Raw genomic sequence first — 26,390 nt, forward strand, 5'->3', positions numbered from 1 at the left:
CCCAGATTCATTTCTAGCCACTACAACTTAAAAACCACGGAAAAGCTTCTGTAGCTAAAAAATAGAAACACCATTACTTGATATACCTTATTTTTATCAATACTTTATGGATGGAGAAACGGAAATGAAATCCCTTGTCCAAGGACACATAGCTTATTTAATAAGAGAACCGGAGGAAGGATCCAGGGGTTCTGATTTTCTAGTCCAGCTGTCTTTGCATTTTGAAGTCAGCTTGGTTAATCCCCAGCCTCTAAATTCCTGGGATTGCTGTACTGAAGATGACTCATCACTAAATTCCTGTGTTCTCACTGAATCCTGCAGCGTAGAGGGCCCACTCCTAACCTGGGAACCAAGGGGGCGGTGCACCATGACGCGCGAACCCTCGAGGCCAGATAAGCAAACAGTCCAAGGGCTGTTTACCGAGGCAGTCCCTCACTCTGGGGACAGGTCATTGGGACCTCAGGGACTATAAACCCTCCGAGGTTCAAGGCTCTACCTGGCAGCCACCCGGCCCCTGCCCCCACGCCCGCTCTCTATCTCCGCGCTGCGCGCCGCGTGAAAAGCAGCCCAGCCCCCGAACGGCGCGCGCACCCCGCCGCCTAGCGTCGCGTGACCCGGCGGGGGCGCGCGGGGTTAGCGCCAGCTCGCGCCACTTCCGACGCAGCCCTCGGTTCAGGTTCCGGGGCGCGGCGGAGCTCCCGGCCTGTGGGTCGCGCGCGGTGCCCTTCGGTTCCGGGGCCACGCGCCCCGCGGCGGCCGCGATGGAGGAGGCCGGAGCGGCGGTGGTCGCTGCGGGGGAGGCTGAACTGAACATGTCCCGCCTCAACGTGTCCCCCGAGACGCTGGAGTTGGAGCTGGAGGCGCGGGGCGAGGAGCGGCGCGGCGCCAGGGAGGCGCTGCTCCGGCTGCTGCTGCCTCATAACCGTCTGGTGTCGCTGCCGCGGGCGCTGGGCAGCGGCTTTCCACACCTCCAGCTGTTGGACGTGAGCGGCAACGCGTTGACCGCGCTCGGGCCTGAGCTGCTGGCGCTGAGCAGCCTGCGCACGCTGCTGGCCAAAAACAACCGGCTCGGAGGGCCCGGCGCGCTGCCCAAGGGCCTGGCCCAGTCGCCGCTCTGCCGCAGCCTCCAGATGCTCAACCTCAGCGGGAACTGCTTCCAGGAGGTGCCCGCCTCGTTGCTGGAGCTGCGCGCGCTGCAGACCCTCAGCCTGGGCGGCAACCAGCTGCAGAGCATCCCGGCCGAGATCGAGAACTTGCAGAGGTGAGCTGGGCCGTGCCCCCAAAAGTCGGGGAGCCTGGGGCGGTGTCCGGGAGCCCCGGAGCGCTAGGCCTGGTCTTGGCGTCGTACAGTTGTCACGTAACCGCCTTCTTCCAGGCCCGCTCCTTAATTCTTTGGCAGTGAGCACTGCCCGGCCATCTCAGCGAGTTTGTACGTGAATAAATAAGATCGTTGTGTGTGACAGCGTTTGGGAATTGTGCTTGCCCCAAGCTGATTTTGGAAGCAGTTTTTCTTTTTTCTTTGTTCCGGGGGAGTGATCCGAACTGAGTAGGTACTCACACAAATGTAAATCTGAGGTTGTCATTTCCTTGCTCTGTCTGGTGGTTTTCCATACCTACAGATCAAAGTTTATGCCGTTTAGCATGACAAACAAGATACTCTGACCAAACCCTTGCTTTCCACTGCTCTGTATCGTTTCTCTATAGCAACACTAGCACTCCTATCCTTTCTCTACTTTCCTTTCTCTGTCGCAATACTAGCACTACTACTTGTGAAAATAAGTGAGCCGTGCAGTTTATCAGCACCTTATGGACACTTACTAAATATGTGTTGAATGGATGCAGTGCCTCTGTACATGTGCAGTTCCCTTTGCCTGGAATGTTGCCTGCACCTGCCAAGCTCCTATTCATCCTTCAGAACCTATCTCCAGGGTTATCTATTTTCTTCCTCTACTGCTTCCTGAACAACAATTAGTTATTGACTAAACTGTCCTTTTGTACCTCATTCATCCTGCCATTGCATTTACCTTATTAATTCTTTGTTCACAGGTCCGCCTCATGCACTACATTATTCAGTAAATAAATTTTGAATTAAATGGAAGGAGGAAGCAGAGGAAATAGGATAGCAAAAGTCTCCTAAAAGTGCTCTGCAAGGGTGTGAGAAAAAGAGCAAAAGGAAGTGTATTGTCCAGAGTGGAAAAAAAGTATCTGTCATCTGTAGAATATTTTCACATCTTGTTTTGAGTTTTCTAAGATAACAGAATATTAGAGCTAGAAAGAGTTAAATAGTGAAAAGAACATTAGCCTGAGAATAAGAACTCTTGGTGTCCCAGCCTTAGGCAGGTCACTTAACATATCCTGACCACAGCTTCCAAATCTGCAAAATAAGGCATTTGGACAAGATGTCCCTTCTTGACTCATCAACAGATATTTATAAAGTACTTGCCATGTATTATACACTGTCCTAGGTACTGGGGATACAAAGGTGAACATGATCCTATTCTCATGGAGCTAACACACTAACAGGAGACATTAAACAACTAACTTGTAAACCTCATTATTTAATTACAGTTATTATAAGTTCTATGAAGACAAATGGAGTGTGTTGAAATAACAGAGGGACATGACTTAGTTTGGTTCTTGAGGAAGTAATCTGAATTGAGCTTTTGAAGGAAGAATAAGAATTAACTTGGAGAGGGTGGGGTGGGATCAGTCCAGGTAAAAGGAACAGTGCATGTAAAAGCCTGAAGGCAAGAGGGACTGAAGGCCAACATTTTGAAAGGAGGACATTGTACTAGAGCATAGTGAGAAAGTGGCCAAAAGGGAAAGTGGCAAATGTGAACTTGGACCATTCCCAGGCCATGTTGGATCTTCAGGCCATGGTAGAGTTTGGATTTTATTCTAAGTACACAGGAGAGAGGTTTTTTGCTTTTGGTTTTTTGGTTTTGGTTTGTTTTTTAGTTTATTTATTTATTTTGAGAGACAGCAAATGCAAGCAGGGGAGGAGCAGAGAGAGGGAGAGACAGAATAGAGAATCCCAAGCAGGCTCTATGCTGTCAGTGCAGAGCCCAATATAGGGCTCATTCCCACATCCCTGAGATCATGACCTGAGCCGAAATCAAGAGTCGGATGCCCAACTGACTGAGCCACCCAGGTACCCCCACATGAGAGAGTTTTAAGCACATCTGTCTTGATGCTGCACAGCAATGGAGTGGGGAGAGGGTGGATAAGATAAGAGACTTTGAGGGCTGGTTAAAAGGAGGTCATTCTAGGAGAATGAGAGATGATGCTAGCTTACATGTAGATGATGCTAGGAGAGCTAGTAAGAAGTAGAAGTGTTGGAAAGAGATTTATACATAAAATTGACAGTTCTTGGTTTCCTCATAATTTGAAGTTCCATAATTCCAACCATCTCACTTAAGTCTTCTTGATATACTAAAAAAACAATTATTACTTCTATCACATTGGGGGAAAGGTAGGCAAAAATCATATTTATTGAGTACTTATAATGCTGTAGGCTCTGTAGTAGGGGCTCTAAATATGCTTTTTAATTCTCACAATACCTCTATGAGATGAGAGGAAGAAACTGAGGCTCTGAGAGGTTAAGTTATAAGAACCCAAAGCTAATGACTGATGGAATTGGATTTGATATGAGGATCTCTGACTCCAACCCCAAGAATTTTCCACAGTGACAGAGTAGGGCCAACACCTAATCCTTCTGACTTCTATTGCATATGTAATCAGGAGGATTGGTCAAAACTGTTTGCCTGGTTGACCTGGTTTTCTGAGCTAATAAACTGTGCTTTATGGTCATTGTACCTTTGGCTCAGTTGTGTGTAGGATCTATTTTGTCTGTGTTATCATTTTTCAGTTGTATGCTCTATTTCTCTTTACTAATCAGAATCAGTAAAGGTTTAGGCCATGCTCCAAATTTAAATTCTAGTTGAGTGTAGGCTAAAAGGGTCATGTAGAAATACAGTCCTAGAAGTAGAAACAACCTGGGCAATGTCCTGATTCACCCCTTTTTATTATTCTTTTTTAATTTTTTTAAATGTTTTTATTTATTTTTGAGAGAGATCAATCAGGGTAGGGGCAGAGAGAGAGAGGGGGACACAGAATCTGAAGCAGGATCCAGGCTTCGAGCTGTCAGCACAGAGTCTGACACTGGGCTCAAACCCACAAACCATGGGATCATGACCTGACCCGAAGTCGGATGCCCAACTGCCTGAGCCACCCAGGCACCTGTTTATTTTTATTTTTTAAAGTTTATTTATTTATTTTGAGAGAGAAAGAGAGAGAGCACAAGCAGGGGAGGGGCAGAGAGAAAGAAAGAGGCTCCATGCTGCCAGTGTAGAACCCCATCCAGGGCTTGAACCCATGAAACCACAATATCATGACCTGAGCCGAAACCAAGAGTCAGACGCTCAACCAACTGAGGCACCCAGGCACCCTACCCCTTTTTATTTGATCAGATGAGGACAATGAGATTTAGTATCAGTCACTTAGTTGAAACCAGCTAGTGACGATGAGATTTATGTGGTTCATGTACTTTAAAATAAAGCCTGTAGTGAGTGATAGTATTTGAAAATGATTCAGTATGAGGATGTCACCTCAAGAAAACTCCTTTCTTTATCCACAAGTGTATGGTTCTTATCTTTCTTTTTTTTAATTTTTTTTTAATTTTTTTTAACTTTTTTTTTTTTTTTTTGAGACAGAGACAGCATGAACAGGAGAGGGTCAGAGAGAGAGGGAGACATAGAATCTGAAACAGGCTCCAGGCTCTGAGCTGTCAGCACAGAGCCCGACGCGGGGCTCGAACTCACAGACTGTGAGATCATGACCTGAGCCAAAGTTGGATGCTTAACTGAGCCACCCAGGCGCCCCGGCTTTTTTTTTTAATTTTTAAAAAATGTTTATTTTTGAGAGAGAGAGAGAGAGAGAGAGAGAGAGAGAGAGAGAGAGAGACAGCGTGAGTGGGGGGAGGGATGGAGAGAGGGGGGAGACACAGAATCCAAAGCAACCTCCAGACCCTGAGCTGTCAGCTCAGAGCCTGACATGGGGCTCAAACTCAAGAGCCATGAGATCATGACCTGAGCTGAAGTTGGATGCTTAACCGACTGAGCCACCCAGGCGCCCCTGGTTCTTAATCTGTCTGTGTTTCTCTTCCGGTTTTCTGCCTTTTTGTTCAGAACTGTCTCACTATAATTCCATCTCCCTGTAACCAACCATAATGTAGAACTAATTTATATTTTTGTTTTTTTTTTTTCTTTTTAACATTTGTTCATTTTTGAGAGACAGAGAGACACACAGCATGAGTGGGGGGAGGGGCAGAGAGAGAAGGAGACACAGAATCCAAAGCAGGCTCCAGGTCTGATCTGTCAGCACAGAGCTTGACATGAGGCTTGAACTCTCAGACTGCAAGATCATGACCTGAGCTGAAGTCGGACACTCAACTGACTGAGCCACCCAGGTGCCCCAATATATTTTTGATATTCTTAATGTCATTTTTATTTGGGTGGAGAAGCAAAACGTTTTCTACTTGTACCTGTGGTTAAAGTTACTGGCAGTAAGGGACTCATGTATTTTTTCAGTAGGTCATGGGCCCTTGCTAGAGAAAAGACACCCATTTCAGTATCCCTAATGATTGGAAAAGCAAAATACTTTCCAAGAAACAAATTTAAGGTTGGTCTGTTAATGCGAAACAGAAAGGAAAGGAAGAATTCTATAAATTCTGTGAATGAGTTTTCTGTTTTCAATATTCATCAAATACTAAAAAATAAAATTGTTCCAAGCCTGATGAACAGAAATGCAATGTTGACAAATACACACCACAGGAACTTGTAAACACTACAGTTTTGATTTAAATTCAGCAATAGTTTCTTTTCTCCTTTCAGAAGCATGTTTGGAAACAGTGTGTTTTAGAAATTCCCACAAATCATGAAAGGCTTCAAGTCTCTAGACCTTTGGAAATTGAGCTTCAAAGTGAGAAAATAAGCCTGAGAGTGTAAATTTAATATGCTGACTGTGTACTCTGATTAATGGTACCCATCAGTTGCAAAAGAGAATTTATATGATTTTGAAATAGTGGGCTTTTTATATTTTAGAAGATGGAGATACTTTCTGCCAATGTCAAGTAACTACTAAGGTTTGGTATCCTTTCTGTCTGTGTACCTCCCCACTTACTCCAAAGCATTGATTAAAGGAGACATGGAGTCATAACTGACAACCAGATACTAATTTCTCTTAGTTCTTGACTTAAACAAATAGGAAGGAATATTTAAGTTTGCTCTCAGATTCACTCTTCCCTTTCTTCACCTTCTTTTCTTTTCTTCATCATTAGATTATATTGCAAATTGTTATTTAACTATTGAATTCTTCATGAAAGGACTCCCAGGATTGCTAAATTTTTTCCCAGGTAGTCTTCTAATTAAAACAGGCCCTTTTCCAGGATAATTTCAGTGATTTGGGCCCCAAATGTTCTATTCTATTCTACTCTATTTTATTCTATTCTAGTAGCTCCCCTCACTGAAAAAGAGATTTCTGAGTAACTAAGCATGAACTTATACCATATTTAGTAGGATCAAAAATCCTGCCCAGAAACCTTTTTTACCAGTGCCTAAACACTTATGTGCAGGAGAATTCAGTCTTCTATGCAAACAGTTGATTGTTGCTACAAGATGATCTTTGAAAGAGAAAAAATAACATATCAAAATTAAAGTTGTCTGCTACTTTTACTAAGCATTATAAATCAAAAGGGAGAAATACAATCTTGGAAAAATTTGCATAGTCAAAAATAGGAAAAGAGTATCAATGTATGTTTAAAATGACAAAACTTCAGGGGCGCCTGGGAGGCTCAGTGGTTGAGCGACCGACTTCGGCTCAGGTCATGATCTCATGGTTTGTGAGTTCGAGCCCTGCATTGGGCTCTGTGCCGCCAGCTCAGAGCCTGGAGCCTAGAGCCTGCTTCTGAATCTGTGTCTCCCTCTTTCTCTGACCCTCCCCCATTCATGCTCTGTCTCTCTCTGCCTCAGAAATAAACATTAAAAAAAAATTTTTTTTTAATAAATAAATAAATAAAATGAAAAAACTTCAGATTCGGGCTGGCTTTTTAAATCACCATATTATCAAGGATGGCTGAGATTATGGACTAGATAAGAAATTCACAAATGAAAGAAATTATACCTGGGAAAATACATATAATAATGTACTCACTAAAGGACTTTAAAATAAGTATGTTTTCTAACTTCAGAGAGGTAAAGGCAGGAACTTCAACAATGAAACAAGAATAAGAAGATTAAAAAACCGACAATTATGAAAACCCCAGTTAGAATCCCTAGAAATGAAAAAATGTAATTGTGAACTAAGTGTGCTGAAAGGTGGACTGAAGTCAGCTGATGAATGAATTGGTAAGCTAAAAGATCTTACTGAGGCATTCTCCTGGAATGCAGCACAAAAAGATAAAGAAATGGAAAGTATGAAAAAAATGTTTCTTTCATGGAAAATTGATTCCCACATTCAAACTGCTGTTTAGTAGAAATTCTAGAAAGAGAATATAGGAAAGGCAGTGTTTAAAGCAATAGTAGCTGAAATTTTCCACAATTAAAGAAAGAGTGCTCTAAACTGATATCTTGAAACACCATAGTAAAACTTTAGAACAATGAGAATACAGAAAAAAGACACAGCTCCTAATGAGAAAAAAACTGATTACGTACAAAGAAACAATAGTAGTAATACTGGGTGTAGTAAGATAATGAAATAATAGCTTCCTAGTGCTAAGGAAAAGTAGCTGTCAACCTAGAGTTTTATGCTCAGCCAAGCTGTTATTCAACAGTGAAGGAAAGAGATAAAAACAGAGACAAAGGACTCGAAAATTAAGACCATGGGTCTTTGCTGAAAGGACTCATAAAATATATACTCCAAGAAAAATGGACTTTAAAAGAAATAGCAAGCTGTTTACTAGCAAAGGCTTATACCTCACAGGTTGAAAACAAGCTTATCTGGGCCCAACCTATTTTTAGGTATAAGTGGGAACTAATTTTAATAAAATTCAGAATTATAAGAAGAGGGTTAAAACAGCAGAGGAGTAGGGTAACCCTAAGCTTGCCTCCTCCCCCAAACAGCTACATAAATAGCGAAATAATCAAATAATTCTGAATACCCAAGAAATCAGAAGTCTTAGAGAACAAAGCTGCATGTCTGCAAACAAACAGAAACACCTGTGGAAGGTAGGAACTGCAGAAGTTGATTTGTGGGAGAAAAGAGCCATGGGTGCTGCTGTGGAGAGGAATCCATGATCCCAGTGAGCAGAGTACAGAGTCTAACGTTTTGGAGGTTAACACCTGGTGGTGCTTCTGCAAGGAAGCAAGCAGCATGATCTGAGAATCCCCTGGGTCACATGGGGAGAAGCATGTGACTCCCCTGCTTGGAGTGCATTTGGTAGAAGTGATACGGCCTCTCCGGGGGCAAAAGACCTGGCAGGCACTGTAGAGCTGCTCCATTCACCAGTGTAGGAACAAAGACACTGGCTGAGGACAGCAAACCCTGGCTCTGACAATGTGTTACGATAATCATAAACTCTGAGCCACTGCTTCTGTGCAAGTCAAGTGACCATTTCCTGGGACAAGACAGCACCGGCCACAATACAGTGAAACCCTCCCCCAGAGGATCACAGCAGGCTGTGGGGGCCTCTGAAGTGTGGGGTTCAAACACAGCCATGCCTGAGAGAAAACTGAGGAGAGCTGCACCACCTGGCCGGTGGACAGCTCAGACACAGCCGGGTGGAGGTGGGGATCTGACAGAAGCCAGGGACACAGGAGGGGTGATTGCACATCTGCAAGGGTGCAAACTTCCCACTCCAGAGACTAGAGAGCAGGGTGAAGCCATTTTCACTCCTAGCCCACCAGCACTGATGGACCACAGTGAGCTAAATAGCACCACCAAGTGGAGAAAGAATCTTTTAATTTTAATTTTATTTTATTATTTTTTTCTTTTTTGTTTTTCTCCCCTCCAAAATGACAAGACACAGGAATTCATCCCCAAAAAAGAACAGGAAGAAATGATGGCCAGGGATAAGATGTCTGAACTAGAATTTAAAACAATTATAAGGGTTCTAGCTGGGCTTGAAAAGAGCATAGAAGACTAGAGAATCCCTTACTACAGAGATAAAAGAATGAAAATCTAGTCAGGCCAAAGTTAAAAATGGTATAACCAAGTTGCAAACCCAAATGGAGGCCATAACAATGAGGATGGACAAAGTAGAGGAGTGAATTAGTGATACAAGAGATAAAATTAATGGGAAATAGTGAAGCTGAAAAGAAGAGGGAAACAAAGGTAATGGAGCATGAAGGTAGAATTAAGGAACTTAGCAACTTATTAAAATGAAATAGCATTTGTACCTCAGCAGTCCCAGAAGCTGAAGGGAGAGGAAAAAGGTCAGAAAGTTTATTTGAGCAAATTACAGTTGAAAACTACCCTAATCTCGGGAAAGAATCAGACATCCAAATCCAGGAGGCACAGAGAACTCTCATCAAAATCAACAAAATCCAGCCAACACTAAGACATATCATGGTAAAATTTGCAAGATACAGAGATTAAGGAAAGAATCCTGCAAGCAGCAAGGGAAAAAGCAGTTCCTAACCTACAAAGGAAGACAAATCAAGTTATCAGATCTCTCCACAGAAACCTGGCAGGCCAGAAGGGAGTGGCATAATATATTTAAAAAGCTAAATGGGGAAAATATGCAGCCAAGAATACTTTATCCAGCAAGGCAGTCATTCAGAATAGAAGGAGAGATAAAGATTTTCCCACACAAACAAAAACAAAAGGAGTTTGTGACCACTAAACCAGCCCTGCAAGAAATATTAAAGGGAACTCTTTGAGTGGGAAAGAAAGACCAAAAGCAACAAAGACTAGAAAGGAACAGAGAATATCTCCAGAAACACCAACTCTATAGGTAACACAATGGCACTAAATTCATATCTTTCAATAATCAATATGAATGTAAATGGACTAAATTCTCCAATCAAAAGACACAGGGTATCAGAATAGATTAAACCCACAAGACTGATCTACATATTGCCTACAAAAGATTCATTTTAGACATAAAGACACCTCCAGATTGAAAGTGAGGGGATGGAGAACGATTTATCCTGCTAATGGACATGAAAAGGAAGCCGGAGTAGCCATACTTAGATGAACTAGATTTTAGAACAAAGACTGTAACAAGAGAGGAAGAAGGGCATTATATCATAATTAAAAGGTCTATCCAACAAGAAGATCAAACAATTGTAAATATTTATGCCCCAAATTGAAAACACCCAAATACATAAATCAGTTACTAACAACCATAAAGAAACTCACTGATAGTAATACAATAATAGGAGACTTTAACACAGCACTTACAGGAATGGACAGATCATCTAAACAGAAAATTGATAAGGAAACAATAGTTTTGAATTACATACTGGACCAGATGGCCTTAACAGGTATATTCAGGACATTCCATCCTAAAGCAGCAGAATGCACATTCTTTTCAAGTGCACACAAAATTTTCTACAGAATAGCTCCATACTGAGTCACAAATCATGCCTCAACAAATACAAAAAGATCGAGATCATACCACGCATATTTTTATTTTATTTTATTTTTTTTTTTTTTTAAATTTTTTTTCAACGTTTATTTATTTTTGGGACAGAGAGAGACAGAGCATGAACGGGGGAGGGGCAGAGAGAGAGGGAGACACAGAATCGGAAACAGGCTCCAGGCTCCGAGCCATCAGCCCAGAGCCTGACGCGGGGCTCGAACTCACGGACCGCGAGATCGTGACCTGGCTGAAGTCGGACGCTTAACCGACTGCGCCACCCAGGCGCCCCCATGCATATTTTTAGACCACAACACCATGAAACTTGAAGTCAGCCATAAGGAAAAATTTGGAAAGACCACAAATAACATGGAGGTTAAAAAAACATCCTATTAAAGAATAGGGCTAACCTATTTCCTGGGCTAACTAGGAAATTAAAGAAGAAATTAAAAAGTATATGGAGGCAAATGAAAATGAAAACACAGTAGTCCAAAACGTTTGGGATGCAGTGATGGTGGTCCTAAGAGGGAAGTATATTGCAATTCAGGTTTATCTCAAGAAGCAAGAAAGGTCTCAAATATACAACCTAACCGTACACCTAATGGAGCTCCAAAAGGAACAGCAAACAAAGCCTAAAGGCAACAGAAGAAGGGAAATAATAAATACTAGAATGGAAATAAATGATACAAAACAAACAAAAATAAAAAAATGGGTGACTCAGTTGGTTGAGCATCCAGCTCTTGATCTCAGTTCAGGTCTTGATCTCAGGGTCCTGAGTTTGAGCCCACATGGGGCTCCACACTGGGCATGGAGCCTACTTAAAAAATAATAATAATGATAGAAGAAACCAAAAAACCCAGTAGAACAGATTACCAAAACTAAGTGCTGGTTCTTTGAAAGAATTAACAAAATTGATAAACCCCTAGCCAGACTTATCAAATAGAAAAGAGAAAGAACCCAAATAAATAAAGTCACAAGTGAAAGGTGAGAGATCACAACCAACAACTCAGAAATACAGACAATTGTGAGAGAATATTATGAAAAATTATTTGCCAACAAACTGGATAATATGGAAGAAATGGATAAATTCCAAGAAACGTGCAAACTACCAAAACTGAAACAGGAGGAAATAGAAAATATGAATAGACCCATAACTAGCAAAGAAATTAAAACAGTAATCAAAACTCTCCCAACAAACATGTGTCAAGGGTCAAATGGCTTCCCAGGAGAATTCTACTAGACATTGAAAGAAGAGTTAATACTTACTCTTCTCAAACCGTTCCAAAAAATAGAAATGGAAGAAAAACTTCCAGACTCATTCTACGAGGCCAGCATTACCTTGATTCCAAAACAAGCAAAGACCCTACTAAAAAGGGGAATTACAAGCCAGTATCCCTGATGAACATGGATGCAAAAATTTTCAACAAGATACTGGCAAATTGAATCCAACAGTACATTAAAATACTTATTCACCACAATCAAGTGGGATTTATTTCTGGGCTGCTGGGGTGGTTCAGTGTTCTCAAATCAATCAGTGATACACCACATTTATAAAAGAAAGAGTAAGAACCATATGATCCTCTTGATAGATGCAGAAAAAGCATTTAACAAAATACAGCATCCATTCTTGATAAAAACCCTCAACTAGTAGGGTTTGATGGAACATACCTCAAGATCATAAAGGCCACATGCGAAAAACCCACAGCTAATATCCTCAGTGGGGAAAAACTGAGAGCCTTTCAGCTATGGTCAGGAACAAGGCAAGGATGTCCACTATTTAACATAGTACTGAAAATTTTAGTCTCAGCAATCAGACAATAAAAAGAAATAAAAGGCATCCGAATCAGTAAGGAAGAAGTCAAACTTCCACTATTTGTAGATGACGTGATACGCTATGTAGAAAACCTTAAAGACACCAAAAAATTGCTAGAACTAATATATGAATTCAGGAAAGTTGTAGGATACGAAATCAACATACAGAAATGTGTTGCATTTCTATACATCAATAATGAAGCAACAGAAAAAGATCAAGGAATTAATCCCATTTGCAGTTTAACCAAAAACCATGAGATACCTAGGAATAAACCTAACCAAAGAGGTAAAATATCTGTTCTCTGGAAACTATAGAACACTTATGAAAGAAATTGAAGAAAACACAAGGAAATAGAAAAGCATTCCATGCTCATGGATTGAAAGAACAAGCATTGTTAAAATGTCTATACTACCCACAGCAATCTACATATTTAAGGCAATCCCCATCAAAATACCACCTGCATTTTTCACAGAGCTAGAACAATCCTAAAGTTTGTATGGAACCACAAAAGACCCTGAATAGCCAAAGCAATACTGAAAAAGAAAAACAAAAATGAAGGCATCCTGATTTCAGATTCCAGGCTAAATTATAAAACTATTGTCATTAAGGCAGTATGGTACTGGCACAAAAACAGGTACATAGATCAGTGGAACAGATAGAAAACCCAGAAGTGGGCCCACAACTATATGGTCAACTAATCTTCGACGAAGCAGGAAAGAATATCCAGTGGAAAAAAGTCTCTTTAACAAATGCTGTTGGGAAAACTGGACAGCAACATGCAGAAAAATGAAACTGGACTACTTTCTCACACTATACACAAAACTAAATTCAAAATGGCTGAAAGACCTAAATGTGAGCCAGGAAACCATAAAAATCCTAGAGGAGAATGCAGGCAGCAACCTCTCTGACATCAGTCATGACAACTTCTTGCTAGACCTGTCTCTGGACATGATTGAAACACAACAAATGAACAAAAGATATTGAGACATACTGTGGTATTAGAAAACACAAGTCTAAATATATCAACAATCAAGTTGTGTACGTTTGTAAAGAGTTCACTTGAAATAACCCAATGAGTTAAAAGTAACAAGATAGAAAAAGATGTATCAAGTAAATCTCTACCATTTTGCATCTGTGCTACTGCATTAGGCTCCAGACTGTTCATCCTGCTTCCTCTCCTCCCATCATACTCCCCTCTCCCCACCACTTACCATGCTACTTTTCACACAGTAGCCAAGTGGTCTTTCTAAAGTGTAAGTTAAGTTAGACAATTAGCCTTTGTTCAAAACCCTTCCTACATAGGATAAAATCCTTACTAAGGCCCAAAGGTCCCTCTGATCTGGCCTTCCCAGGCTATCTGTCTGACCTCTGACCACCACTGTCCCACTTCTACTACACTGATGTACCCACACTGGCAACACACCAAGCATTTTTCAGCCTCAGGGATTCGTACTCATTTATTCTATTCAGATCTCCATTCACATGTCATCTAAGAGAAACTTTCCTGAGCACCCTGTCTAGAATTTCACTTTAATCACCATCTGATTACCTCCCTTTTTCTTTATAACACTTAAACATATCTGTCATAATCTATATGTGTTCTCTGATTTATTTTCTATCACTAGATTGTAAGGTCAAGAACTTGGTCTTATTTGTACCATATTCCTTGGAATAGTGCCTGGCACATGGTAGGTGCCCAGTTCATATGTGTTAACTAGGTACTTTATATTATATATTACTCTATTTTGAAGAAGAAGAAACGGAGGCATAACGAGAATAAGTAATTGGTCTAACTTCTTATTCTGGTGAATGGTGGATTAAGTGAAATAAATACTAACAAATAAAAGAAGACAGTATTGATAATGAAAAGAAATAAATTTTAAGGCAAAATGGATTAAAAGGGAAAAAGAGAAATGCTTCATGTGAGTTAAGGAACAGTTTAACAAGGATTTATCTGTATTATAGCTCCTGTATTTTCAGAGGGAAAGAACAAAACTTGGTAATTATAAAGGGAAGAAGGAAAACTGGTTCTGGTAGAAGACTAAGCAGCAGAACAAGAAGGCCAAATAATGAGAGATAATTGTAAAAATTTGAATTGCAGTTAATAAGCTCAATCCTAGTAGCTACACATTCATTGTACATGTGTAAAATATGAACAAAAATAGACCATGCTCTAGGCCACAGAGAAACAAGGTTATACAGAACATATATTTAACAACAAAGCTCCCAACAAATTAATAAGAGAAAGCCATATAACCTATGAGAAAAATGGGTAAAGGATATGAACAGGCAGTTCTCTAAAGATACACAGATGGCCAAAACATACAAAATTCACTAGTAACTAGAGAACTGCAAATTTAAAGAACAGAATTGTGTCATTTGTCATACAAATAATAACAAAAAACTAAGGGAGATGATGATAATAAGTGTTGGCAGGTTTACGTGGTAAGAAGTGCCCTTAAATGCTAATTGTGGATTTGTAATTAGCTGTACTTCTGCAGAACTTGGCTTTACCTTTTAACATTTCCCTTTTAACCTGATTTCCTAAAATCTTCCCCTGGAACTCTGATTAAATTTGGATGGGGCTTCGATTTTGTAGCTTTAAAAGTACCCCAGGGAATTCTTACCCTGGAAGTTTGGGTATAGTAGGTATTTTCTCTTTAAGACACACTTAAAGGTGTCTTAAAGAATGCTAGTGTCTACTGAGTTAGCAGATTTAACAGGAAGACAAAACAGTAATGAAAAAGATCTGTATGTATACATTTTAATTATATTTATATACATTGTAAGAAATGATTCTGCCACTCCCTGCCGAAATCTTTTGGAGAGAGCCTTTCTACAATCATCACCACAAAAAGTAGCAGTACGTTTTGGTGCAATATATTTTATGTCTGAAATATTGTTAACTTGATGGAAAATAAGGTGACTATCTAGAACTTTAATTTCATGATAGTGGTCAGTTTTACATAATTTATTTAGATAGTTCCTGAAGAATGCATTTGCAATAGTAAGAACAAAGAAGAAATGTAGAGTTCAGCCATGTTTTTCCACTGTCTTCAGAAAAAGGTTCGTTTTCCCATTGCCTCACAGTGCATCAAATCCAAGCCTACCATCACAGAATTTGGGCTTCATGTAATCTGGCTTTCATTCAGCCTTCTCTCTGGGTTCTTCAATATGAATTCTCTTCTTCTGTGTTAAAAGATGTGTTTGTTGTCCCAAAAAAGCTCTCCCCTCCAACCTATTTTCTTTCCTGCATTTGCATGGGCTAAAGTCCAGCCAAAGTCATAACACTTTTGCAAAACCTGTCTCAGTCCCTACTACTGTGTCCTTTTCTTCTCTACTTTTTAAACTTCTCTATTATTTATGGACTGTTCTGCTTACTTTGGTATCTTAATCATGTTATTCTTATTTATGTCTTCGTTTTGTGTTTAATTATAATATTGTCTAACGATGGCATGTCTTACCTGCTTACCTGTCATATAAGCTCCCTGAAGGTTGCTTTATTTCTCTAGAGACCATATAGCACTTAGCACATCCCTAAGTAAAACATTTGCTGAATTAATAAATAAATGTTTGTTGTAATAAAGACATTGGAATTTCTTGTCCAGTTTTTGTTTGTTTACATTTGTTTTTATTTGTTTTTACAGTTTAGAGTGTTTATATCTCGGAGGAAACTTCATCAAAGAAATCCCACCAGAATTAGCAAATCTGCCTTCTCTAAGTTACTTGGTATTATGTGACAACAAAATTCAAAGTGTGCCTCCTCAGCTTTCACAGTGAGTAGTTTCAGGCAATCTAAGTACACACAGAGATCCAGGCTTAGGAATTTTTGTCCTAAGTATTCATCCCACGTATTTTATATGTAAAAGAGAATTAGACATTCTCAAAGTAAATGATACATGAGAATTATAGTTTTGAGGTTTGCTGTGAGTTGAGTTGCTTATTTTTAATACTACTTTTAAATGCCCTGGTTTATTCCTCAAAATATTTGGTTAGCCAGTTTTCTCTAATCAAAAATAGAGTAATTTGGCATAGATTTCTCTAGGGTTTATGGAATTTTAATTGATTTTATATTTGATATGAAGCATTCCTGTCCTGATGAAATAATGTGAAAGAACTTGCTTTCTGTTGCATTTTAAATCTTTGTAGGTGTCTGAATGATAAGGCATACTAAAAAAAAAAATCTTTAAATCTAGCATTTGTATCAGCCTGGCACATCAGAATACTAATTCTACACTCTCTAAGATTCCATGGGCAAATGTCATTTCATGATATTTACAAGTCTGCACTCTAGTTTCAGTTCCTTTTTATTTTACTTCATTGACCTTAATTGCTCATTCTCTTGGGGAAATCAAGCTCTTCGCTTAACTCTCTCGGTAGTTAGCTTGCTCCCTGCCATTGATTTTTATACTACCTTCGTTGTAGGTTGCATTCACTTCGTTCCCTCAGTCTTCACAATAACTTGCTGACATACCTGCCTCGAGAGATCCTCAATCTTATTCATTTGGAAGAATTGAGTTTGCGAGGAAATCCATTGGTTGTTCGTTTTGTTAGAGATTTAACCTATGACCCTCCAACTCTCCTGGAATTAGCTGCACGGACCATTAAAATTCGAAATATTTCCTACACTCCCTTCGATCTTCCTGGGAATCTTCTTAGATACTTGAGTTTAGCCAGCAATTGCCCAAACCCAAAGTGTGGAGGTAAGTTCATTCAGTATATATGTTTCCTGTTCCTTGAGCTTTTTTTTTATATTGATAGTCGAAATGTTTTTAATTACTTGTCTTCTTTCAGAGAAAGGCATTTAATCTGTTTCTGTTTCCCTCATCCTTTCACCCTTTTACCAAAAAGAAGACATTTCTCCCATCTCCCCCTTCCTTCCTTCCTTTTTGTTTTTCATTGGTTTTGCTTTTTTGCTTGTTTGTTTGTTTGTTTTTACAATTCATACAGAAGGGAAATACCCAGAAAGTCTCAGCATGTCTTTGAACTGTCATAGGATAGTAGAGTAAGACAGTAAAACGAGAGGAAATACAAAAGAAGCATTAAACAGTCCTGACAGTTTAAGTTTGCGTGAAAATCAAGTGAGATCATTAGTGAAACTGCTTTGAAACCTGTAGATTAAGAACCTGTGGAAATGTAAGATTATTTAAGGTTTATTTCTTTATTTTGAGAGACAGAGTGAACAGGGGAGAGGCAGAGAGAGAAGGAGAATGAGAATCCCAGGCAGGCTCTGCACAGTCAGCCCGGAGCCTGATGTGGGACTCAAACTCACAAACCGTGAGTGAGATCATGACCTGAGCTGAAACCCAAGAGTTAGACACTTAACTCACTGAGCCACCCAGGTGCCCCAATAATCCTAACAGTTTAAAAAGAGTCTCCAAAATGTGTAGCCACCTTTCATATTTATTTGAAGGACATTTTCATAGACCCACTGAGTATCAGGTACCTTCATAAAACATGATTCAGGATGTAGGAGAATGGGCTGAATGTGCCAGTTTTGGAATGTACCCTGGACTTATATATTCTTGTAAATCCCTGGCTCAAAATTTCTTGAGTTTAGAGTATTTGGAGAGAATTAAAGAAATGGTAGACTGTAAGGCAGAGTAAAATAGGAAATCAGAGTACTATTGGAAATCAGTGGAGGGAGAGAGTATATTTAATTAGGTCTGGAAAAGAGATGATTCTTGAAGTATGAGTTGAATTTTGATATGGTAAAATTGAGGATAGGAAACTTTTCAGTTGGAGAGAGCAAAATTGGAGACAAAACAGTATGGGGCACACTATGGTTTGAGTAATAATTGCTCAAATGTGCAGTTAGGGAAGTAATGAGAGAGGAGTAAAAGATACATTGAGGCCTAACTATGAAGGGCCTCAAGTGCCAGGGTGTGTGGGTGGGAGCTGGTGACTGATAGCAGGTCATTTTATTTTGGCTCTCTCCTAAAAGACTTCTTTTTAAAAATCCAATATATGAGGCTACAGAAAGGTTTTTACTATTGTAGGAGAAATGTAGGTGCTAAGGAAATGGTGCATAATGATGATCAGAGCCAAGTGAGATTATCCCTGAAAGTCCCATTGTGTCTTGAACTGTTTGAAGGTTAAAAGAGAAAATGATTTAGGTTCCTCAAAGAATATTAAAAATAAAAACGACACCGTTGGTTTAAAAAGGAAAAAAAAAAAGACAATACCCTGGGCCGTTTCTGGCCACTCACTCTTAGAAATAGAAGATGTTGTGCTGTGCCAAATTAGATGTGCTTACGCTCTTCTTCTCTGTGGTTCTCCTTTCCCAAGTTGGCTTTGACAGTGGTAAGGGACAGTATCCTTTTAAATGCTTTTTTTAAATGACTTCTTTAGTATGTTGGCATGTCCTTTATCTCAGAAACAAAAATACTTTAAAAATTATTAATTTAAAAGTTAAGATTATTAATTATAAATTGAGCCTTTGATATTTTCCCCTCAGACTCATTAACTCTTGAACCCTAAGTTAAACAAAAATAAATTTATATTTTGTGTGGATTTTTTGTCTTTGTAGAGTCTGAGATCTCAGAAATGACAAGGTAGTATTGTACTGTTTTAGCGCATGGTAACTCTATAATGCTTTATTTTATTACTTCCATCTGTTTTTAGGATGCTAACACATTTTAGGGAATTTATTATCAATATTAACTGATCACTTTATAGCATGTATTTATTTTCCTAAATTGTTCAAAGTAACATACCATGAAATACCCTTTTTAAACTATGAATTATTCTTACAGTATCAGAAAACTTTAAAGTTAATGGGGAAAGTATTAGGAAAAAGTTAAATAGAAATCATTGTTTCTCCTTTCCTTGAACCACATCTTTTTACTTTAGTCCCTTGTGTGATATACACAGAGTAGTTGGTGCCAGAGGAATCTTAGAAAAAAGAGGTTGAGATCCGCTGCAGAAAGGTGATGGGACCCAGAGTTGTAGATGTTCCAGTTAATACTGAACCCTGAGCCACAGCAACCTCTGCTTTCCTCTCAGCTCTAGCTGTATTTTTACTTAGCTGAAAGACCCCAGATTCAGGAGCACTAAAGTAGGAATCAGAAAAGGGGAATACTAGTTTCAGTCTACCTAACAATATATAATTGTGTGAAAATCAAGTGAGATCATTAGTGAAACCGCTTTGAAACCTGTAGATTCAGAACCTGTGGAAATGTAAGATGGCATTTTGCTTTCCCAGTGTATATGAACAGGAATACCAGAAGTCATCTCCTTCCTGCACATTTTGTAAATGACAACTTAATCTTTTAAGATCATTATTAAAGCAGTTTTATGGGCTTTTTTTAAAGCTTCTTGACTGAAGGGTAGTACCAAGGAGTAACTTGGGGAACAGAGGAAGAACACAACGGTGGGTATCCTGTAATCTCTCCATCAGCCCCTGTCCACCAAGTCACCCAGAGAAAACAAGCTAAGTAAACAGTATCCCTTTAATGCCAACTCCCTTTAAGTTAAATCTTATCTGGCCTTCTCTTTGCAGCCAAATTGCCATCCCTAAGACCTTCTAGTATTTCTGTAAATACCTATAGAAGCAACTACTGCTTCTGCTTAAAAGAGAAGACTGTATATGACTTTTCTTCAGAATGCTGGAGAAGGGGTTGAAAAAGAAATGGCTCTTTGCTTTGTAATGATTATTTTGTACTTAATTCCTTCTTCTTTCCAGGAGTCTACTTTGACTGCTGTGTCAGACAAATTAAATTTGTGGACTTCTGTGGGAAGTACCGCCTCCCACTGATGCACTACTTATGTTCCCCAGAGTGCTCTTCCCCTTGCAGTTCCGCCTCTCACAGCTCCACATCCCAGAGCGAATCTGACTCAGAGGATGAAGCTAGTGTTGCTGCACACAGAATGCAGAAAGTTCTTCTTGGTTGAAAAGAATGCAGGGTGGTGTGAAACACTAAAAGAACTGAGCAAACGTGGTTAGAAAAGAAAATTGAAGTTCACTGGAAACCAGATCTTCATCTTGAATGTCTGTGAAAGAGTCAGAGATGATGGAAAAGATTTTGTATTTCATCTTCTTATTCAGCAGGAATGAGTCCAGTTCCATGTTTGGATTCTTTGAATATAATTCACTCTGAATGGCAGTTTCAAATTTAGCTGATTCCTTGCAGTTTTCACTTAAGTTTTTCATGAATCATACAGCACATTGGAGCATTCTGAAGAGCAGTGTTATAATAAACCATGGTGGTGTGACTTGTGACAGTTGAGATGAAGAAAGAAGTGATCAGAGCTGTAATTATTACCAGAATTGTCCTTGGGTTTAGGCTGAACACTATCCCATAACAGGATCTGCCCTCCCTTCTTGTATCACCCGTGTGTCTAGATTACAGAGCCATTCAGATAAGTTCACAGATGGTTACATAGGACCTAACCCTTTCTGACCTACTAACTGGTAAAGTAAGGAATATAACTTTTATGTGAGATTTTAAAACTCTTCAGTACTGCTCTTTTGTTCTATATGATTGTGGTTTCCCTTCTATAATCCAGCAATGACTGTTATAGTGCCTTAATCCTAGCAAGGTTTTAGAAATTTATTCAAGGAATGATGCCAGAGTAGCCTGTATAATCTGACATACTATGCAGAACACTGTAAAATATACTTTAACAGAACTAGATAAACAACTATATATCTGACATCAGAGCTCATGGCCACCTTAACTTGAATTTTTTGTTTAAACATGAAGTGATCCCTTGTAAGCAATCACTTTTGCATTTAATGGGAGGCAACAGTCTTGATTAATCTTTTCATTAAGACAGATAATAGCTTTTGATTTAAAAATCTGTCCGATTTCTTTTGACAGAAAAGAGATGTAAGCTCAGAAAACTTCTTTGTATCTTGCATTAAAGGAGTGGGAAGATGATTTAAAAATTTTTAGCTCACCTCTGACTCCTTTGCCTGTGTGTACTGAACTGTAACTTTCTGTACATTTTAAAGAAAAACTAGAAAACTACTACAACAAGCCAAATAAAATTGTTGGCAGCACTCATTTATGTAAAGACTTTAAAGCAGTCTCGAAATCGTGTGAAATAGAGCAATTTCTAAAACTAGTTTAACCATAGAATACTTTATGAAAGTAATGTATTGATAACAAGAAATTTATTGAAGACATCTAAAGTATAGCAGAAAAATGTGTCACAAATTAATTGCTATTGGAAATGACCAAATTTTTATTAACTAGTTTAATATGCAATAAAAATTCAATGATAGTACAATTATAAGTTGATATTATAAAATGCACAACACATACTAGCAGTCATTAGATAACTGACCAATAATAACAACATGATGTTTTGTTGGTAAATGTTACCTATACAGTCGTACGCAGGTCAGAAACACATTGGAACAGCAGAGGATCTCCTTTCTGACTTCTTGGCTTTCATGACTGGGGCACACCATTTCTTAAAACCAGATTGTTGTATAATAATAATAATAATATGTACATATGTTAGGGTTTTGTCTCATATGTTATTTTTTATTTTAGAAGAAAATATACTGTAGGATAGTTCAGACTTTATTATTTTATTCATGAAACATCATGAGAGTTTCATGACTGCAGTTGTGAAACGCTGCTATAGAATGAATCCCTTCACCTCGTTATAACGTAGTAAGATTCTTTTTTCCTTTTGATTCAGAAATTGTCTGTCTGTAGAAGTAATCTAGTATGTTTCTGCTGCCTAGCAATGTAGTACATGGGTGATTATATCATAATATGGAAGTAATGGAAAGCCTTTGTTTACTTTTCCACTTGAGCCACAGCAAGCTGCATACTACAAAATTAGGAAAGGTAAAGATGACTTAGGCAGTGCCTAAGTGGCAAACCCAAAATGTTTGTAACTGACTTAGTTAATATCAATACATAAAATATTTTCATAGAAAATAATGTATTCATAGTAATATATCCAAATTGATAGGACCAAATTTTTCTGGCTTAAATGCCTCAGTTTACTAATTTATTACCAGCTTGACCTAAGTAACAGCTTGGGTAATCTTCTGAGAGTTAGTCTTCGTAAAATAAATGGGTAGGTATGTCAGTATAGTATTTAACCATACTTACCTCTTTCCAGCTTCCCAGAAAGAAGTTATACTGATTGGTCTTTACAGATGTAAATAGGTCCAACCAGAAACAGTTTCTGGCCTTTGCTTTATATGTAGATGTATACCATAATATACAACAAAATGTTTGTTGTACGTGGACATTTGAAAATCTAAGATCAGTGTGTAGCTGTCTCTAGTGACTTTTACAAAACTCTACATTTCAGTTGTTAGTTTTATCTTTTTTGGTTTTTTGTTGTTGTTGTTTTGTTTTTAGGAGTTAAGGTGCCAGTGTTGCAGGGGGACCTTGGGCTAGTCTTGTCCCTGGAACACAGATCAATATATTTTTTCTTTTAAATCTTTTACCTAACCTTTTATAAGAGCTGCTAATAATTTCTAAGATTTTTTGTTTCTCTCCTCTACCTTACCTTTTTTCATAAATGGTGATTGGTAGAAATTAGCCAGAAGATGAGATGCAAGGGACTTGATAATTTAACAACCAGATAATCAATTCCCAAATCATATAGCTATGTATTTTAAATGTAGTCTCTCTCTTTAGTTGCTAAGTCATCTGTTTGTGTTTAAACTAGTTAATAAACTTTATTTTTTGAGATTTACAAAACCTGCGCTAATTTTCATAGTGAAATAAGTTTTTGATACTGCTCTAATTTTAGTGACCAGAACTTCTGTGTATCAAATTACTTCACCACAGCATTAATGTGTCTAGAATGGAATTCTTCAGTGTTAATATTTGAAATGGAAATGGGTACATTGAACATTCTTAGTAATCTTTATTCTTAGAATCCAATTCTCAGCATCACCAACTCAGTTTGAATAGTCCTAGGATTTTAGGAAATAGGAAGATTAGCTGATAGAACATTTTGCTTCCATGGTGCCAGGGGTTGGCTGACCTAACGACAAGCTAGTCGAGGTTCTTAGTATTCCTTGTATTTGAGTACCAGAGGTAGATCTGAGGGTTTACTGTTCATATTTTACTTCTATATGTATGTCAGAGGAGTCTCTTATTCTGAAATTTCTATTCTTTGGAATTTTAAGTAACCAAATTTAAAAATAAAGATGCATTGTAAACTGTACCTCAAATTTGAGAAATTTTTATGTTGATGTAGATGAAAGTTAAAGGCAGTCCACGCTAGTGCAGTGTGATACTGCAGACCAATTCTGCCAAACATTGTAAATATCAATTTAAGCAAAGAGTAGGAAAAGGCTGTTTGCTGGAGTGTTAAATGAAAGAAATCTTTATAACAAAGGGCAGGAAAAGAGAAGTCATCAGACACCCCAGGATAGCCCTGAGCCAAGAAAGTTCTTTAAAGTAATAGTGAATTGTTTTAAAATCATGTGGCCCATTGACAACCATCTGAAAGTCTTTGTCACTAAGTTTCTTTGGTTTCTGCTATTGGGAGATTATCCACATCCCTCTATGATGACAAGCCAGCAAGTAAATAGGATTTTCTTAGAGCCAACTTTGCTCTTTCCAAAGGGAGAAAGTAATACCTCATTAACCTGAAATTTATGGTACAGCCTTAGTTAGTGTTTACCTTTTCACTATGTAACAAAAGAAAAAAATACTAAGCAAATAATTGGTGCAAATAAAGTTTGATCTTTTAAAGCATTTTAGCAGTATTTATTTATATAAAATGTTTTTCTAAGTAATAAAACCCTTTGTAGGCAAAACATCAGTTATAATATGTGTATGTAATTAGTTAAGCTGCATTTATTTAGAAATACCTAATTTTTACTTAAATGACCCTCTTCTTATCCAAAGTAGAGATTGTATTATGTTAGTATAAATACTCTGCATTTAGTCCAAAATAGCTTTTAAAAGTTCTGCTGGGTGTTAACAATAAAGGCTGATACGTATGTTTTTAGGCAACATGATCTGTGATACATATTTCTGATTCTGTCTGTGTAGAAAAGAAGTACCTGACTGTCACTGTTTCTGTATTAAGCACCATACTCTGTATAACACTAATGTGATGAATTTAATAGAATCCACTTTTGTATTTTCATTACAGCCATGATCTTTTTAAAGGCAACAGTGTCTTCATGTATGCTCAGAAAGTGTGTGCCTTAAATCCTTCATTGTAGACCCAAAGTTTGGGGCACTGTCATTTAGTAAGTGGTTTATGACAGCCTAATGACCTTTTGCATTTGACTTGAGGGAAGTAGACTGTGAGTGACCTCAGGAATTCCTTCCCCTAAAACAGGGCCTAATGTGTATGAGTCTAGAGCTTCTGGAGAAAGAATCCTAATCATGCATACTATGGGAGAAGGTCAAGCCATAAGGATCAGGGTCCTCTGAAATAAAATCAGTGAAAGGTAAATTCTTTTTTATATTATTTTGTAAAGAAAATTTATCTGCTACCACTAAGGGTGACAGCATATAAAGGCTGTCATGTTAATAGCATGATGCAAAGATTTTACTGCTGTGAGGCCTAGGATATTTTGAGTGGTTTCTTTGTAACACTAGGTTGCAAGGGGCTATGTTTTAACATTTTTCATGTAAATATCTCCATTTTTCTGTCTCTCCGTGGTCCATATTTGTTGCGAATTGATGTATAAAATAACAGTTCACTAACAACAAACATTATTGAATTATTACTCACAGGGTAATACTGATTTAGGTGCTACTAGACCTTTACCTGGGATTTGTTAGTCTCAGTTTGTCCTAAGGTACAGTATTCAATCTAGTAAATATTAAAACTTACTAGTTTAATGAAGGTTATGTATATGCCATTGTACCAGAAAGCCATGGTTTGACTAACTATATGCATTCACCAGAACTTACTTTCTGTAGTTGTGAATAAACGGGATAAAACTTTTATTCTAAATTGTAGTTAGAAGAAACTGGGATAAGATTGAAAATGCTGTTGCTGGTACTATAAAACATTACTAAATTGGTTAGTTCTTCTGTCTACAACTGATGTTTTAAGAGAATCCTTTTAAACTCAAATGGTTGACATTGATGTGGTCATTGATGTGATGTATGTTATTTAGAAGGAATATTAATTTCAACAATCACTTTACAACAGTTTAATCATGGAGAGACCTGTGTGCCTATAATTGGTGTTTGTTGCATTTCTGAGCCCACTTTGTATTCATAAGAAACGAAAGTATAATGGGAGAAATATTTTAAATTACCAGTATTTTAACTTAAACTTTTTATAAAGTTTGGGACTTTAAAGTATCAACAAAGGATATTGAAAATATATGTACTTTTGCTTTAGTCAGATTACTTTTTATTGTCTGATTTCTTAATTTTATATACTTGAAATCTTGTGAATTACAAATATCTATAAATATATAGATATTTAAAACTTAATGATAACAATAAATGTAATTCAGCAACATGATTCAACAATTATATTTCCTTTTCAGAATAAGATACAGTTAAGTACGTCAAATTTATATATTACTTGGTAATGGCAAATGCTCTAAAAATATATTTAAGCTACTTCAATTCTATACCTCCTTTTTCCCCCCACAGGACTCACAAGAGAATGTGATGTTATATTAACCCTCTGTGTGAATTTTGCCTTATTAAACATTGTGCCTTATTTTATTAAAAGTGCTTTCTTGGAATTTGATTCTGTATTCTGGAAAAGTGGCAGTATTTTAATTTAATTGAACTTTTAGAAAATCTAAAATCTTATAATGTTGGTATTTGCCCGGTTACTTGCTGTACCACTGCTCATCTATTTGTTGAACTTTTTCATTACATGAATACATACATTAAATTAAGCATGTATTAGCATTCACTCTCCTGTGCTGGATGCAAAGGATAAAAGATGAATTAGACCAGGTACCTTTCTACCACAGTTCCTTCTGCTTCCACAGTCTTATCAGACTTATGGATGCATGTTCTAATAAGAAGTTGGTGAGGTCATTTTGCTGATGAAGGTCAGGTACTCCATTTCATTTAGTCCAGA

General features: G+C 38.1%; 1 protein-coding gene across 2 annotated transcripts; it reads left to right on the forward strand.

Annotated features, from left to right (window-relative positions):
- Positions 1 to 663: 663 nt before the first annotated feature.
- Positions 664 to 26,048, forward strand: LRRC58 (leucine rich repeat containing 58). 2 transcript variants are annotated; one of them, XM_047875509.1, is made up of 4 exons: positions 664 to 1,261; positions 16,037 to 16,165; positions 16,815 to 17,092; positions 20,074 to 26,048. In XM_047875509.1, exons 1-4 carry the CDS (start codon positions 762 to 764, stop codon positions 20,280 to 20,282), a joined length of 1,116 nt encoding a protein of 371 aa, XP_047731465.1. In that variant the 5' UTR covers positions 664 to 761; the 3' UTR covers positions 20,283 to 26,048. The 2 variants fall into 2 exon arrangements, with proteins under 2 accessions (XP_047731465.1, XP_047731466.1); XM_047875510.1 differs by having other exon boundaries at positions 24,669 to 26,048.
- Positions 26,049 to 26,390: the final 342 nt, after the last annotated feature.

Source organism: Prionailurus viverrinus, chromosome C2 (assembly GCF_022837055.1).
Source record: "Prionailurus viverrinus isolate Anna chromosome C2, UM_Priviv_1.0, whole genome shotgun sequence".
NCBI lineage: Eukaryota > Metazoa > Chordata > Mammalia > Carnivora > Felidae > Prionailurus > Prionailurus viverrinus.

Excerpts from the sequence above, each read along its gene's own strand:
- LRRC58 (XM_047875509.1), top strand. The coding sequence starts at position 762 with ATGGAGGAGGCCGGAGCGGCGGTGGTCGCTGCGGGGGAGGCTGAACTG. Across the intron at positions 16,166-16,814 it reads GTGCCTCCTCAGCTTTCACA|GTTGCATTCACTTCGTTCCC; the intron begins GTGAGTAGTTTC and ends CCTTCGTTGTAG. Across the intron at positions 17,093-20,073 it reads CCCAAACCCAAAGTGTGGAG|GAGTCTACTTTGACTGCTGT; the intron begins GTAAGTTCATTC and ends TCTTCTTTCCAG.